The 17,102-nt window shown below is 37.9% G+C and overlaps 1 protein-coding gene across 3 annotated transcripts in view; it reads right to left on the reverse strand.

Moving 5' to 3' along the window:
- ANO3 (anoctamin 3) overlaps positions 1-17,102 on the reverse strand; it is a 422,003-nt gene that overhangs the window by 42,230 nt on the left and 362,671 nt on the right. For all 3 annotated transcript variants that reach the window (XM_040495589.1, XM_040495590.1, XM_040495592.1), the window contains 2 exons: positions 1,008-1,090; positions 450-590 (listed from right to left, as the gene is read on the reverse strand). In XM_040495589.1, coding sequence (XP_040351523.1) covers positions 450-590; positions 1,008-1,090 — 224 coding nt within the window. The remainder of the gene's footprint in view (positions 1-449; positions 591-1,007; positions 1,091-17,102) is intronic.

Here is a 17,102-nt window from a genome sequence, read left to right on the forward strand (position 1 = left end):
AAGCAATACCATAGATTAATATACTGCCCCCACAGAGCTAAAGGAGTTGCCTTTTCCAAGAAAGAATACATCATTTTTTTTTTCTTTTAAGGGACTGAGTTACATTAGAGTCAAAATACATATTGTAAGATTTAAGTTGCTCAAATTTCCACTTTCAAGTGGAATGCTTAGTCTTAATAAATTTCAGGGAAACACAAAAAATATCCATTTTATCTTAGATGATTTTTGTATCTCTCAAAGAGTGTTTTATTTAAAGACATTCCCAAATTGTCTTTGCAATAATTCATGACTTTCCGTGATTTTAATTTTGTTTAATAGTATGTAGTACCAAGGTATTGAGCTGGATATGGTTTCTTGCACTCTGAGGGCTGCAAAATAAGTTGGTATCTTAGAACTTCCTTCTAAACATGGAATCCAACAACATTCTGATACTGATGGTTATACTTTACCATGAAGAATATTCCTGAGATAGAAACAAGAAGACGAGTGACTTTGTCTGAGGAAGGCTGATGTGGCTCAGGTTTCCCACTAATGGGATTCACTCTCTCCATCTTATAATACTTGGCTTCAAACTGGGGACGAAGTGTTTCCTGGAAGAGAGACTAAAGTTACCTACATATCAAAGTCATAAATTAAAAAAAAAATCATCCAGTGGTTGATACAAAATTCCTGGATTTTGGCTTCCTTTTATAGCAAGTCTTGGAAAAGAAGCAACTTAAAAAAAATAAAATGCCAATTATTTTCCAGATAATCCCTAACATATATATTAATTAGCACAATTTTTCAGTAATGTCATTTTAGGAAATATCATGGAAGTGCTTAAAAAAAATTACATAACTCCATCAATGAGCTCTCTTCTCTTCCTGAAATAAGAAATGTTGTTAGTAAAAAACACCAAGGGAAAATCTAATGGCGTTTAATTGCTTCCAGCTAGGATGTTAAGGACAGTGAATATAACATCATGTGTTATCCCAGTTTCTCTATCTCCTGGTTTCATAACATCTTACCTCCTCTTCTTCCCATTCAATAAGGTCCCAAGTATAGGTCAGTGTACTTCTTCTCCTTTTCCAAAATTCCAAGAAGACTGTGGCTATAGATAATATTAATTATTATTATTATTATTATTATTATTAATTATTTACCCTTTACCCAACCACATCACATTCTTTCATCATTGTTTTTCTTTTTTGGATTAATGCATTTCCACTGCATTGTTAAATTATTAAAACAAATTAAATTTGTATTGTATTTATATAAAAGGACTTTTATTTTTCCCTCACCCCTTCCTCCATATCTCTGTACATTACTGTCAGCATAAACTCCTAGAAAGTAATTTTTTTCAACGGATTATAAGCATAGACCTTTGCTAGTATGACCTATCAAAGTGATGCTACAAGAGATGGTCAATATTAGTGAGCTAAATAGATATTGTCCCTTTTGACTTGTATATGTTTATTCAAAATCATCTAAAAGACCTAGAGAACGGCTTCTCCAGTCAGGAATGACAATAAAGACTAGATGCTACTCCTCCAGAACCCAGAGAGGGATGGGTTGGGAAAGAGAGAGGAAAAGCACAAGGTTATCATGGTGGAAGGAGAAGAAAAGAAAAAAAAACAGAGAAAACACTTGGATGCATTTTCTAGGTGAACTTAGCATGGACTACAAGGGCCTCCATGGAAAAAGTAAAGAAATGCCTGAACCATAATGTGAATATTCTGTGTAAACAATTAAGCGAAAGATTGATTTTTTTCTGGTAAGTGGTCTTCATCTTACAGCAAGCATTCAAGACTTTGTGGACATCATTAAGACCTCATACATGCATTCTTAAAAGCTGTGGTACCATTCATCCATCTAACCATCCATCCATCCATTTGCTGTTCTCTCATTTGGGGCAAGGACCTCTAACCTCAGGGATCTTCTTATCTGGTAGAGTGAGACAGTCATCTAAATAAGGTTAACTTACATTGTAGTAAGAGTTATAATGAAGGAAGAATTACAGCAAAAACATAGAAACACATGTTTTTGGGAAAAGACCACCACCACCACCACAAGCAGTTGATAGAGCAAAGGAGTGAGGACTTTTTTCCTATCTGTGAATACAGCCTCTTGCCTTCTTTGCAAAAGAATTCCAGGGGAAGATGATTCTGAGGTTTTGTTGTCTTTTTCTTTATAATTAGAAATCAGCCTTAATATTGGTTAGAAAATACAATGTTCATAATCACATTGTCTTATATCTCACTTTCTCACATATGATTTAATTTTGTCACTTTCTTTTTTTTTAAAGTTTATTTATTTTGAAAGAAAGAGAGAGTGAAGGCATGAGGTGGGGAGAGGGGCAGAGAGAGAGGGAGAGAGAGAATCCTAAGCAGGCTCCGCTCTGTCAACGCAGAGCCCAATGTGGGGCTCGATCCAACAAACCATGAGATCATGACCTGAGCCAAACCAAGAGTCAGGTGCTTAACCAAGTGAGCCACCCAGGTGTCTCTAATTTTGTTACTTTCATAACACAAGTAGATATGGCAGGTATTACTCTCATCAGACTTTTGAAACAAAGGTATGAATTTACTGTGTCCAAAAACACATAGCTAATAAATCGTAGAGTCGGGACTGAAACTCTTGCTAGTTATTGTCCATACAATCTTTATGGCTTTAATTTTTTCCCCAGTCCTACTCTATATGTTATATACTGATTTTCTATACAGTTTTATAAGAGGAAGTATGGCTAAAAGAATCGAGATAGCCAAGCGCATTGACAGGAAGATAAATGAAGTTTTCCAAATACTTGATCTGCTATAAAAAGAGTTGGCCATGATTACTGTTACCAACAGGGAGATCTAGAACTTAAAACATAGGTGGGATATAGAGGAAGTACACTGAAGGAGAGACACAGAGAAATAACTTATTATGGAAGGAAAACTGAAGAAAGAAAAGCATTGTGTTAAAATAGGCAGCTATGATGTGAAGTGATTATAAGCCTAGGACTTAAAGTCTTTCATACAGAACATGACACAGAATGTGCAATATAATTCTAATTATTACTGACTTCAGTCAAGGTTTAAAGTTTAAATGTGTCACGTGGTCATTTCCTAATGTATCTTTCCGGCAAAACTCTGCCTAGAAGCATCTCCCAGAAAATCTAAGAAATAAAGGTAATCTTGGTTTTTGTGAGCCTGAAGGCTGGCTTTGGTGTAATTTTATTTTATTTATTTATTTTTTTAAATTTTTTTTTCTTTTTTTTTTCCACGTTTTTATTTATTTTTGGGACAGAGAGAGACAGAGCATGAACGGGGGAGGGGCAGAGAGAGAGGGAGACACAGAATCGGAAACAGGCTCCAGGCTCTGAGCCATCAGCCCAGAGCCTGACGCGGGGCTCGAACTCACGGACCGCGAGATCGCGACCTGGCTGAAGTCGGACGCCCAACCGACTGCGCCACCCAGGCGCCCCTGTAATTTTAACTTTCACAAATCTTTGTCCTTGGGATAAACTAGGCTTCGTGTTAAAGATCCATTCTCAGTTTGAGATATATTCATTTTATTCACAAATTATTTAAACTCAAGTGAATCAATATTCTCACTTAAAAATTTTTTTAGTTAGAAGGAGGTCATGCAATTTATCAGTATACCAAACATCAAAGAAGGAAGGAAAGTACTACTTATTAACTCCTACTAAACTTAATAAAAACAAAATTAATAAAATTAGCTAACTTTGGAAATTGGAATAGTGGTCGCTTCTGAGGCTAGGATGACTGACAGGTGGTATGAGAGGACTATTGGAGGTGATGAAAATATTCCATTTATTTTTTTAAAGTTTACTTATTTATTTTTGAGAGAGAGAGAGAGAGAGACAGCATAAGCAAGGGAGGGGCAGAGAGAGGAGAGAGAGAATCCCAGGCAGGCTCTTCACCATCAGTGCAGTCTGATGCAGGGCTCAAACACATGAAACTGTGAGATCGTGACCTGAGCTGAAAACAAGAGTCAGATGCTTAACCTGCTGAGCCATCTAGGAGCCCTGAAATATTCCATACTTTTAACAGGAGAGGTGGCTATAAAAGTTTGTCATTTTCAAAAGTGATCAAAACATATCTACGGAGATTTCATTGCATGTGAATTATACCTCAAAAGACCAAAAGACCATATTTTAGAAAGTAAGTAAATTTTGAAATACCAAGTGATGAAAAATATCAATGGGCTTGATTCTTACGACAACCCTGAAGTTTCCCCCAGGTTTACAGCAGGAGGCGCTGAGCTTGAGTGAGGGCCTGAAAAGGAAGCGGGATTCTGGGAAGACCGTATCTCATTGTCCAGCCAATTTCAGAGCAGATACAAAACCCAAATTATGAACTTGGGCAATTAGATGGGACCTGAAGAGTAGGCTGAACCTTAGGAAGGCTTGCACGGTACCCTGACACAACTATATCAAATAGCCATGGAAAGAAGAAAGGGTTATTTACATATGCCAAGACCTGAGAAAAAGGGTGGAGCGGAAGCATCCTGCTGAAGTGGCCTCAAGGTCCTTTCAAGTAGGTACAGGTGTGTAGCCTAATATAAACACAGCAGGAAAGACGGAGACTTACCATAAACTGCAAAGTGTTCAGTCCATCTAAACGTACTCAAACTTCAATAATACATAATCAAATAAACCACCACACTGCCCTGAGTCATCAGCAAGATATGTCCCACTGGCTCACATTTTGCCTCCTACACTAAAAAGTAAATTCTAAAAAGTAAATTCTAGATCATGACATGAGCCAAAGTCGGACGCTTAACTGGCTGAGCCACCTGGAAGCCCCAAGGTCTTCTGACCGTTTATAGTTTTTAAAGTTTTAATAATGTTTACTTATTTTGGGGGGGGGGGGAGAGAGAGCATGAGCAGGGGAGGGGAAGAGAGAGGGAGGCACAGAATGTGAAGCAGGCTCCAGGTTCTGAGCTGTCAGTACAGAGCCTGAAGCGAGGCTTGAACTCACGAACTTGGAGATCAAGACCTGAACCTAAGTCGGATGTTTAACCGACTGAGCCACCCAGGCGCCCCATGACCATTTCTTAAGTGGGTTGTTTGTTCTTTGGGTGTTGAGTATCTCTTGATAGTAGAGGATGAGAGGATGAACTGGCATATAGTTCAGGATTAAATAACTGGTATGGGAATTTCAAGAAGAATTAAGAGTCTTCTAATCAGTGACTTCTAAAAGAGTATATTATAAGCCATGAAAGTGACAAGCAAATATTCATAATTTTATTGTAATTGGTGGTGAAAATTTTGGCATGCACTCATGTGGAAGGACAAAGGAACATTTGCTCAGAATGAGCAGGGTGGCAGAGACCGTGAGATGGTAAAGAGGACAGGGAGTATATTAAAGTTTCTCAATGTAAAAGTGAAAATACTTTAAACATGAAAATGTATAAAGGAAAAATAATTTCACCCAGAACAAAGTGTCAATACAAATATAGATGTTGATGAAGTTATAGAAAGTTATAGCATATTGTATATATATGTGTATATATATTGTGTATATATGATAAGTAGCTAGATAAATCAGATATATTACAGTTATATATACATGGTACCCAAAAGAAAAAACGCCAGGTTTTAACACTAACGGTCTGTGGGAAATGGATTATAGAGCAGTTTTATTTCCTACAAAGTATACATTGTACAAGTAGTACAACCGCCTATGTTCTTTTTACCCTTCTGTGTGTAGAGTTTATCAACTCTTCCTCTTGGTCCTGTGAAACTGGGTTGCAGATGGGGGAGGAAGATAAGAGGCCTCCATTGGAGAAGGGCATTTTGTTATCAGGGCAAAGTCAGCTTTCACATGAGTCATGGAGGTAGGAGGAATATTATAGAAAAGCTGAGGATGATGTGGCATAATTCTGTCCCTCGGCAAGTATACATTGTGTTTATTTTTTTTACTCCTGCCTCTGACTATAGTGACAGTTTTCTCCACTTTAAAAAATTTTAAAATACACAGGCTGCATCTTGAATTTCCATTTCCTCATGTCCAATTCCAGTGGCTTCCCTTTGTGATCTAAAGCCAATGGCACAGAGTAACAGAATCGTAAAGTTAAGCATCTCAAAGAGGTTAGATTCTGTATGTAGTTTCCTGCATTATTTCAAATTTCAGAAAACAAGGCCCAGAGTGGTTGACAAGCACCACTGACCTTGTCTAGAAATCTGCCAAAGCATCTACAACGCTTTACCTTCTTCTACATCTACTTTCATCTACACTTAGAAGTTAAGTTTCTAGAGTTTCTTTCTTCCTTAGCATTTTTAGTGTTTGGCACACTGACATACTCAGTTAATGTTACATTGAACTGAATTAAAAAAAAGATTTAAGCTTATTTATTTTGAGTGAGTAAGAGAGAGAGAGCGTGTGTGGAGAGGGGCAGAGAGAGAGGAGGGAGAGAATCCCAAGCAGGCTCCACGTTGTCAGCACAGAGCCCAGTGTGGGGCTCTAACTCATGAACCATGAGATCATGACCTGAACTGAAACCCAGAATCAGATGCTTAACTGACTGAGCCACCCAGGTGCCCCTGATCTGAATTTTTGAGTGGAATCCAGTGACTGTGACTCCAACTTCTGGTTAAGTGCTCTTTCCATTATTCCAGAGGTTTTCAAATGATGCTCCATGGAGATATGGGAAGAGTCCCATAGAGCAGTCCCTTCTATACCTGTTTTATATATTAAGCAATTAAGTTCAATTTGATTTGGAACAATTATTATTTAAAAAGCTTTAAAAACGACTTCACTACATTCAGGGGGTAGGAGCTCATGGAGAAGGAGCAGGGGAAAGAGGTCAATCCCCAGCACAAAGGAAGTTAAATATGTCTGAATACAGAGAGAAAAAAGGAATTCCAAGTATTGTTTTCATCAGAAGAGATAAAGATTTAAAGCCTTCTCGAAAGAAGACCCGCTGAAACAACAGTTTATCAGAGCAACACTTCTGAGATCGCCAATGTAGATAACATCCAAGTACCACTAAAGACTCTCTTCCACTCCCCAGATTTATTTTCAGTAACATCCTCAAGCATAATGTGCCTTTCCCACAGAGGATTGCAACATCACTATACATGAGGTAGAAATAGAAACCTCACAGAACAGGTTCTACCATTAGCGGAAGGGCTTCGAATGTGGAACACTTGGTGTGTCCATGCCCAGAGAAAGCTACTTTCTCCCCCGCCTCCCCGCCTTAGCACCTTACAAAAAATATAGTTCATGGAGTTCTTTACATAACTATAAAGTAGGCTAATCAATAGAAAGACCTTATAAATATGTGGAAGTGACAAGATTTGGACTGAACTGTACTTGACACTGTGCCTTGGGAACTGGTTAGTCAGGACTTGCTTGTCTTGTTAAATTTCCTCTTTGTCTAAGGCCATCATGTCTCTCTTTAACTTTACTTCCAATTTCCCTCCCCTCCTTCTTCCTCTCTAACAACACTAAACAGAAGAGAAAACAACAAACAACTAGGTTCTAAGAACATGGTAAGGCCAGCATTGGAACCCTAAGCACTGACAGTCTTCACCAATTCCTAAAATCAGGCTTGATAGGTTTTCCTCTAGGAAAATGCATTTAGAAGAAAGAATATACACAGAAACAGCAACAGGTTATATTTAGACGCCACGAGAACTCCCACGAGAATCTTGACCAGAGCGTACTTTTTGATGTTAAGAGTCCCTCTAAAGCTACCTCTTCTGTCACTCAATATGGTATTGGCATTTATGTATACACATTAGAGTAGCATTTGTTCAAATTTAAATGGATACTTTCAACTGACTTGCTATAAAATTGGGAGTCCACACAAATAAAAACTCGTCAGCATTTGCCGCATAGTTTTCTAAAATATAATAACCATTTCAAGCACAGGACTAATTTCTTTTAGGCCCTTTCTTCATCTTACCATTCGACTATTTGATACACTTAAATTTCCCGATTCTGCTGGACATTTTCTGATTACAAATATAAAAACACCAGCGCAAATAACTGGACCAGCACCTTGCCTGGTTCACTTCTGAAACAGAGGTGTAGCAGTGCCTGCTTTATATAAAGCTTTCAAGAAAAATATGCTGAATGAAGAAAATAAAAGAAAGAAGGAAATAAAAGTCATCTACACTCTCGCCATTGATAAACAGCTATAATTAAATTTTTGGTGATTCCATCCAAAGTATTTTTCTTGAACAGTGTATTTATGACTGGTATGTACCCAAAGGTATGGTCACACCGGTTGTTAATTTATGACTGAAAAAAAGAAAAAAATATGCGGTGCCTGGGTGGCTCAGTTGGTTAAGCCTCCGACTTCAGCCCAGGTCATGATCTCATCATTCCTGGGTTCAAGCCCTGCGACAGGCTCTGTGCTGACAGCTCAGAGCCTGGCACGTATTTTAGATACTGTCTGTCTGTCTGTCTCTGTCTCTGTCTCTCTGCCCCTCCCCAACCCATACTCTGTCTCTGTCTCAAAAATAAAACTTTTAAAAAATTAAAAAAAAAAGAAAAAAGGAGAAACAAATTCATAACTGAGTCTCCGAAATGCCTGACACCCCTTCATGTGCTGGCCTGACCTCCCCAGGAAAGCTTCACCAAGACAGGATACCTGACCAGTTAATCTCTGAAATAGCTTGTGGCCTCCAACCAAGTGATCCAGAACTAAGGTCTGCATTCATTTTAAGCTAGTGCCAGAGCCCTAAACAGTGTTAAAAATTTGCCTTTCCCTTATAATTCCAATTTCCCTCAGGAATTGGGTAGAGTTCACTCAGAACCGTGCTTGGCATGACCAGTGAATGACAGCAAGTATAAAATTGTGGCTTTTTTTTTTTTTACATTTTTATTTATTTTTGAGAGAGAGAGAGAGAGAGAGAGAGAGAACAAGTGGGGGAGGGGCAAAAAGAGAATGAGACACAAAATCTGAAGCAGGTTCCAGGCTCTGAGCTGTCAGCATAGAGCCCAATGTGGGGCTTGAACTCACAAACTGAGATCATGACCTGAGCTGAAGTTGGATGCTTAACCGACTGAGCCACCCAGGTGCCCCAAATGACAGCCAGCATAAAAGAAATGAGTGGGGTGTCTGGGTGGTCACTTGGTTAAGCGCTGGACTTTGGCTCAGGTCACAGTCGCACAGTTCATGAGTTCAAACCCCGCATGGGCTCTGTGCTGACAGCTCAGAGCCTGGAGCCTGCTTCAGATTCTGTGTTTCCCTCTCTCTCTCCCCCTCCCCTGCTCACACTTTGTCTCTCTTCCCCTCTCAAAAATAAATAAATAAACATTAAAAAATTGTTTTTAAAGAAATTACTAACTTAATTTTTATAATAAACACAACAAAATTTATCTTCTTGATCAAGTTACAGTGATCTTCAAAAAAAAAAACAAAAAACAAAAAACAAAAACACCTAGGAAAGGCAATGAGGTGCTAGACAAAGAATGTGGTTTGGAGTAGGCATGTTCTGGGTTTGCAAGCTGCCTATATGCCTTTCTAATTGTGTGACAAATGACAGGGACAGAGCTTAAATAACGATAACTCTCCATTTTCACAACTTTGAGAGTATTAAAATCATCTTCATAGGGGCGATGAATGAATTAAATGAGGTGCAGTTTGTAAGTGGTCTAACTATGCTTAATTCATTTTAATTGTATAACAAATTTTAATAACCAATTTTTTTCAAGATTCTATTGTCATACAGAGGAAATTTTATATATAGACAAAGTTCTTGGTTTCTACTGCATAAAAGATATACAATATAAAATATACTTTATAAAATTGAAACATATTGTATATCTTTCTGCAAGAAAAATAAAGATATTGTCACTCTTTATATTTAAATTGATTCACAAATTCAGTCATAATCAGTTTCCACATACTTTTCATCTTTTGCCCATAACCTAGCAAACAACATACTGTCTGTCCTTTTTCTTCTTTTGAGTTTAAGACCGTAAAACTGCTTCTAGAGTAAATATTTCAATTCAAAACTTATTGGTTTTGAGAGTCCATTTGTCTATTCCTAAAGAGAGTTTAAAAAAAAAAAAAAAAAAAAAAAAAAGGAAAATGTGTTGCATCATAGTCCCAAAGAGGAGGAAGAGAACTAGCATTTACTGAGCACTTACATTGTCCCAGACTTTGTGCTTGCTATTTTTAAATTAACCAATATCATTTCCCCAACAACCCAGGTAAATTAAAATGTTATTGATCTCATTCAGTTGATAAGCAAATTGAAGCTCTTGCAGGTTAAGTTACCTAAGGAAGACATTTGGTTGAAATCCAAATCCAAATCCGAACGTTGACCTTTTTCTTGCCAACAGCAAAATGACTCCAAATACGGTTTGGGATAGAAATTTTTGAGCTATATAATTTGCAGCATCCTTCTGGGAAGAAATTAGCAGCACAGATGAAAATGTTTAAGCAAATTTCTAATAGATCTAAATGAGATGGAGAACTTCGGGAAGGCTCACTGCTCATCCACTCAGTGCTCCATCAATCAAGAGTCTAAAGTTCTTTGACCTGAAATCCTTTCTGTTTTTGTTGTTTGGAGCCTAAAAATGATTATTAACCATTCTCTTTTCTTTTGACTGCCTCTACCAACACAGAAATCTTTGCATTGGTCTCTTAGAGGACTTTTCCTTTGCAGTAAAACTCTAACAAGATTTTGATACATGCTTATCACTTGATTATCTGAAAAGATATATTGTTTTATTGGAACACTATATCTGAATTTGTGGAGACAGACATGCACAAACAAACATAATGCTTCTTGATTCACAATTCAAGCGAATACTGAAGTAGTCAAAGAATGACTGAATTGTGTATATTTATAATTTTGTCTAAAAGTTCCCTGTAGATACAGCCAGAATCTCTGACTTCTTCAAATACTGGGTGGCAGAGTGGCCCTGAGTGTTTTTGACAGTTGACTAATTGACTGTTGAGTCAGGGATACATTTAGTTTGGATTTAGCAAGAGACATTTATGTGGCTTGCAGGCACTTCCATGAATTTTTCAAGATTATTAACTATCTTAATACAGCAATGAATTCTGGGGAAACTCCTTCCCCTTCATATGCTGACACTTTCAGGTGCCAGGCCAGGAGTTGTATGGAGAGGTGCTCTATGGCGTCCAGCACTGATAATGCAAAAGAAATAAGATATGAAGTACAGGAGCTAGAAAATATGCCATGGAAAATTATGTTTACATTTCCAACTCATATGTGAAACACATCTCAGACATTTTCAAATTTGCCACAATATTAAAAATACATGACATTACCGATAATGAGTTCTAAAGCTGAAATAAACTTTTCAAAACTATCAATAAAAAAGACTATCAATCAACCATGCTACAGGAAGAGGAAAGACTGCATTATTCTTCTACACGTTCTATGGAATATTTTTTAAATGTCATATTAAAAGGTACTTTCATAAAACACAGACAAAAAATGTAGAGCAAAAAGCATGTGGGCAGTTAATTAAAATATTGTTACCCTTCTGGATTTTTATGTTATGTATTTGAAGATTTTTTTAATTTGCAAATTTGTGATTTTTTTCCCAGGTTAGTTACTTTCATACCTTATTTTGTATTCATAGTTTTGTATTATTTTCTTAGAATAGCTTTGAAGATTGTGTGCCTTCTTCTCATGAATAGCTGCAATGTATCACACACATATGTGCCAGCCATCCTGCTAAATGTTTCACACATGTGAACTTATTAAAACCTCACAACAGCTTCATGTACAAAAAATGATTTTTTGGTTGCTATTTTACTCCTCCCAGATGAACTTGACTCTGTACCCCAGGTCACTCTGACTCCTAAGCCAGGGTTACTGATTTCAAACACTCCTTCAAAGGAGGGGATTTTCAATGATCCTAGGTGTCCTTCTTTAAGGGTTCTGACCTGATTTGCACATTTTTTTTTCTGTAGCTAAAAGCTCCTAGGAACTGTCAGCTTCGTTAAACGTAACATGTTTTCATTGTTCTCTTCAAAGTGTTTAAGGGGCTTAGAGTCCTTTGAATGGATGAAAAATGCACTTGTCATTGTTATTTGCTATCCGTGAACTTGATTTCGGAATTCCCTTCAGGTCATGGATAAGTTTCCTTTTCTTCAGCCCTGGGTTCTGAGACAAGAAACAAATCGAGAACCTTCTTCAGAGTGTACAGACCTAGCCTCAGCCTCTCATTCTCTCCTCGCTCTGCCCCTTGCAAGGTCGTGGCTCAGCACTGAGGATACTCAGCAAATAAACTCTGTGCGCTGTTGCTGCCATGGTTATTATTTAGCTATTCTAGATTTCTAACCAGAAAAAGAAAAAGAGATGTCAGGATTTTCTAATTATCTGCCTTAATATTTAAGAAAGGATTAATAGATTGATCTTTTCCTAAAGGTGGCAAAATAAGTTATATTATGAATCTGCCAGTTTTCCCTTTTATTATATTTATGCCTTTTTGTAACTTCATTAAGTCCTTATAAAAATAAATTGCCTAGTTGATTAATGGAGCAACAGTCATCTAAAGTGATAAGGCTCTGTAATGAAATCAAGGCTCTGAAAGAAAGAAACTTGTTTAATGGTATACTCCTCCATCCAGGAATGAATCCGCTGTGCAGCACTTCTACACAACAGAGTAGAATGTACATGTTAGAGAGAGCAATACCATTTTCCAGCAGGTTGCCACTTGCAAGGTTGAGCAGTCATTTGGGGTGCTAGGCATAAGAGGCTTCACTTCAGAACTCTTCTATGAGCACGAGTATAGAGGGAGCCCAGAACTCTCCATCTCGGCAAGATGCCCCTATGTCTGTATCCTACGCATCCACCTTTTCTCCTGTCATCACTCACAATTGGGTCCCATCACCGTGCACCTTAACTCTGTTCATATCAGTAACCTAAAGAAGACCGGGATTCCAGATCATCCTTTAACCCTCAAATTTTGGTTCTCTTGTTTTAGGGCAACAGACATCACCTTTGTGATCATCTCCTATTCTTTCGCAACACTCCGAGATACTTTCACTATACCCTCTTGTGTTCAAAGTCATCAACAGTAATGTCTTTTGTGTCCCCTCACCTTCTTGCTCTAACCGAAACCTGGGACAACCCTGAAACCCTAATATCCATGCAGCATTCTCAGGTAATAGCTATTTGTCTCCCATACTAATAGGGGCTGAAGATGAGGTGGTGAATTTCTTGCTCCTTGTTGCTGCTTCAAGACCATTTCCTCTCCCTCCTCGTTAAAGGTTCACAGATTTGAGTCTCACATTATCAATCCATACTTTCTACTACCTCTCCTAGTGGATGTCACCTACTATTGGACACTTCTCTAGCTTTTCTAAAGATTGTTAAATTCTTGGCTCAGTGTAAATCTTTCAACAGGACTCCTAAAATAATTCTTTGAAATTGCAATATACACAGATAATCTTTCTAGGACCTTGGCTCTATCTTAAAAGTTGTTTTCTCCTACTCTATTTCGCTCATGTACTCCCATAGCATACTTTTTTTTTTAATTTTTTTTTTCAACGTTTATTTATTTTTGGGACAGAGAGAGACAGAGCATGAACGGGGGAGGGGCAGAGAGAGAGGGAGACACAGAATCGGAAACAGGCTCCAGGCTCTGAGCCATCAGCCCAGAGCCTGACACGGGGCTCGAACTCACGGACCGCGAGATCGTGACCTGGCTGAAGTCGGACGCTTAACCGACTGCGCCACCCAGGCGCCCCGAATACTTTTGATCAATGACTGCAAACTCTCTAAAATCTCCAATGATCAGTTCCATCCTCCTAGCTTACTCTCCAAAACCTCCAATTCCAATAATCCTTTGACTCAGATTTTCAATCCATTGGCTCTTGACCAAGATTTTTCAGTTCTCAGCCCATTATATTTTGACTCCCCTTGTGCCCACACTTTCTTCTTTATGATTCTAATCGTCTGCCATTATACTCACCCACTTGTGTATACCCCCAGGGTTCTGACTCTTGTCTCAGCTTATGATAAACTCATAGTTTTATCAGACCCTAGTTAAAACCAACGCTCCATCTGTATCCTGTCTATCTGTATTCACGCACACCAGCATCACTGGAGGAAAACATAGGTATGCTCCGGGGAGTTGATTTGTTTTAAATTAATGATTTGACTGGACTTGTGCCATGCTGTCATACCTTCTCTTTTCCCTTTTAACATCTAGCACATACACTCCTAACACTCTCAGTTGCAATTTTGCTGTCTACCTCATTATTATAAATAAGGTGTACTGAGGTGCCTGGGTGGCTCAGTCTGTTAAAAGCATCAGATTCTTGGATTTCAGCTCAGGTCATAATCTCATGGTTTATGAGTTTGAGCCCCACATTGGGCTCTGGGCTGAAAGCCTGGAGCCTGCTTGGGATTCTCTCTCTCTGTTTCTCTGTCCTTCCCCTGCTCATCATGCCCTCTCTCTCTCTCTCTCTCTCAAAATAAATAAACATAAAAAAAAAGTATACAGAAAAAAATTACCCACCAAACCACATCTACCCACAATTATCTACACTTTTGTGCAATAACGTCTACACTCTCACCTGCTACAACAAAAGATTTATGAACACATAGTTAAAATGAACTTTTCTCACAAACTATCCACCAACTCTTATTGCTTGCTGAAGCAAACTGTTCAATAATGTACATGTACAATCATACAAAGATGCCAAGAACTATCCTCAAGTGAAAAAAGAAAGCAGATTTCATATCTGAATGAGCCAACAATTGGAAGAATATACTAGGTAGAGGAAAAGTGAGTTTGCAGATGTCTTATACTTACTATTTTCACTGTTTTTGTTATTATTGTTAATTATATTCATTTGTTTATATACTTATTTAATTCATTCATTTACACATTTATTGAGAATTTAGTCTGTTAAAGGAATTACTCTAGCTCTGTGGATAAAGCAATTGAGAATTCAGACAAAAAAATGCTTGCTTTCATGAGTTTTCTAGTACAGGAACAGACAATAAACAGCAAAAATAAGATATAGGGGATGTTAAATGGCGATAAGTGGTATGGGTAAAATAATGCAGGGAAAGGAGATAGACTAGGTCAAGAAAGGAGGGTTGTAGACTTTATAAGGTGACCGTGGAAAGCCTCTCTGTCAGGAAAAAAATCAATTAAAATTGGAGAAAAATTATTTCATTTTCATCCAATTATCATTTACTGAGTATGTTTACTATGTGCCAAGGTATGGACATGAACACAAAATAATTCAGCATGTTTCCATGCTTAGTTGGAATCATCTCGACTTCTATTCACATTGGTGCTGAACCTTTAATTTCTACCATCTCTAAACAAAAATTATTATAGTTAGGACCAATGGAGTCCTACTAAGTGTCAGGTAATGCAGAATTACTTTCCCTACCTTATCTCATCAACTCCCCACAGGTGACTAGGAGGTAGGTGGCACTCTTTCTATTTTACAAATAAGAAAGCAGTCTTGGAGAAATATGATGGTGATCAGGCTAGCTCATGAAACCAGTAAGTAGCAAAACCAGGATTCGACAAGGAAATTATGACTTGGTATCTTGAGCCTTTCCTACCATGCATGCTGCTCTCTTGGTGATTATGAGCCAGGAGTACCCAGCCAGAGGGACAGCCTCAGAGTTCTGGCACTGAATAAAGATTCAGTAGGGCTACCTTATGCTTATAAAGCCTGGTAATATAGGCAGACCATGCCAGCAATGGTAATGCTCTAAGGAGGTAGTGTTTGTTTTTAAATTGTTTCCGTCATCTTTTAGCAATACCCCCCACTCTCTTTCTGGCTTTTTTTCCCTTTGATGGAACTGGCAGGGGAGAGGCGCCCTGATTTATTAGGGTTTTCTTAAATCAGGTGTTTACAACCTTCCCTAGCTCCCGGTTTATATAAGTATGCATACAAGTATGTACACCTGCATATATGTATATGCTATGTCACAACTTCTACTTAACAAAGGACATTGTTGTAGAATGTCCTTAGCAACAAAATGGAGCACTTAATCTTTCCATAAAGATACAGTTACATGAAGAAGATCATATTATAATGCCATATGACTCAGGAAGAAAAAATAGGCTTATATTAAACAATTGTTAGTGTTATCAACCATAAGGAATTTCCCAGTCATCAATTTCCATTGTATCTCCGAAGAATATCATTAAATTATCCTCAAATAATATAACCATGATGCTGCTTGTTTAATTATTATTCAAGTATTTCTTTTTCTTAAAGTGCCCATGCCCCTAGGGAGAGACAAAACATAAATTCAATTTATATCTTGTTTCAAACTCAGAACCTGCTATTAATGATCTATTGCAAAAAATTTCCTATGTGTGACATCAGCATCAGGCATGTGATGCTATAGGATTTGTATATATCTTTTTTATACAAATAAAATATCTTTTTTATATTTTGGATCCAGAGCAATCTTTTAATTTTATTTGAGGCATGGTCCCAAGCTACATTCTGGTTCCATTTTCAGACCCATTGGTGACAATAATGTAACTTCGTGTTCTAGAAACTCCACTTGTTATCAGTTCTACCATTTCAGACAAACAAAGGTTTGCTTCTTCCAGTATATATTACGAGACTTAATGGGTGGGAAGCAATTGGAGAGTGCCAGATGAAAGGTACCATAGTAGGTTAGTACAAAAAAAAATAGGTAGGGCATCACACAATGTGTCATCTCAGCTGGCTTGGCTAATAGAAGTGCCAGCTAATTGTCTCTTACGGCTGTTGAGTCCCTCTGGAGAAACAAGGGCCAAATGGGATTGGTCTTACCTAGAACATGGTGTATACCTGGAAATGTATCTCATGGAGACTTGTTTGTTTGGCAAGAAATTACATTTTAACTCCAACTCAGGTGATTTCACAAAGATTTCTGATCACAACCAAGTGAGCTAAGTAACCACTGAGGTGTTAAATACATGCATTATTTTTATGTTATGACTTTACTTCCAGATGTGCTCATGACAGGAAGGGTAAATAGGGTTTACATCCAGGGTCATTTTAATCAATTGGTGATGGCTGTCAGGAGAGCGGTGATGAAGAGGATTCTGAGGCCATAGGTAGAGTCTCCAGAAAAGAGGGTCATGGGAGATGACTTTGACTCTTACACAGTGAAAGCAGACAGGTATAGCAGAAGTACCTTA

Source organism: Herpailurus yagouaroundi, unplaced genomic scaffold, assembly GCF_014898765.1.
Source record: "Herpailurus yagouaroundi ecotype Mexico unplaced genomic scaffold, PumYag 187, whole genome shotgun sequence".
Lineage (NCBI taxonomy): Eukaryota > Metazoa > Chordata > Mammalia > Carnivora > Felidae > Herpailurus > Herpailurus yagouaroundi.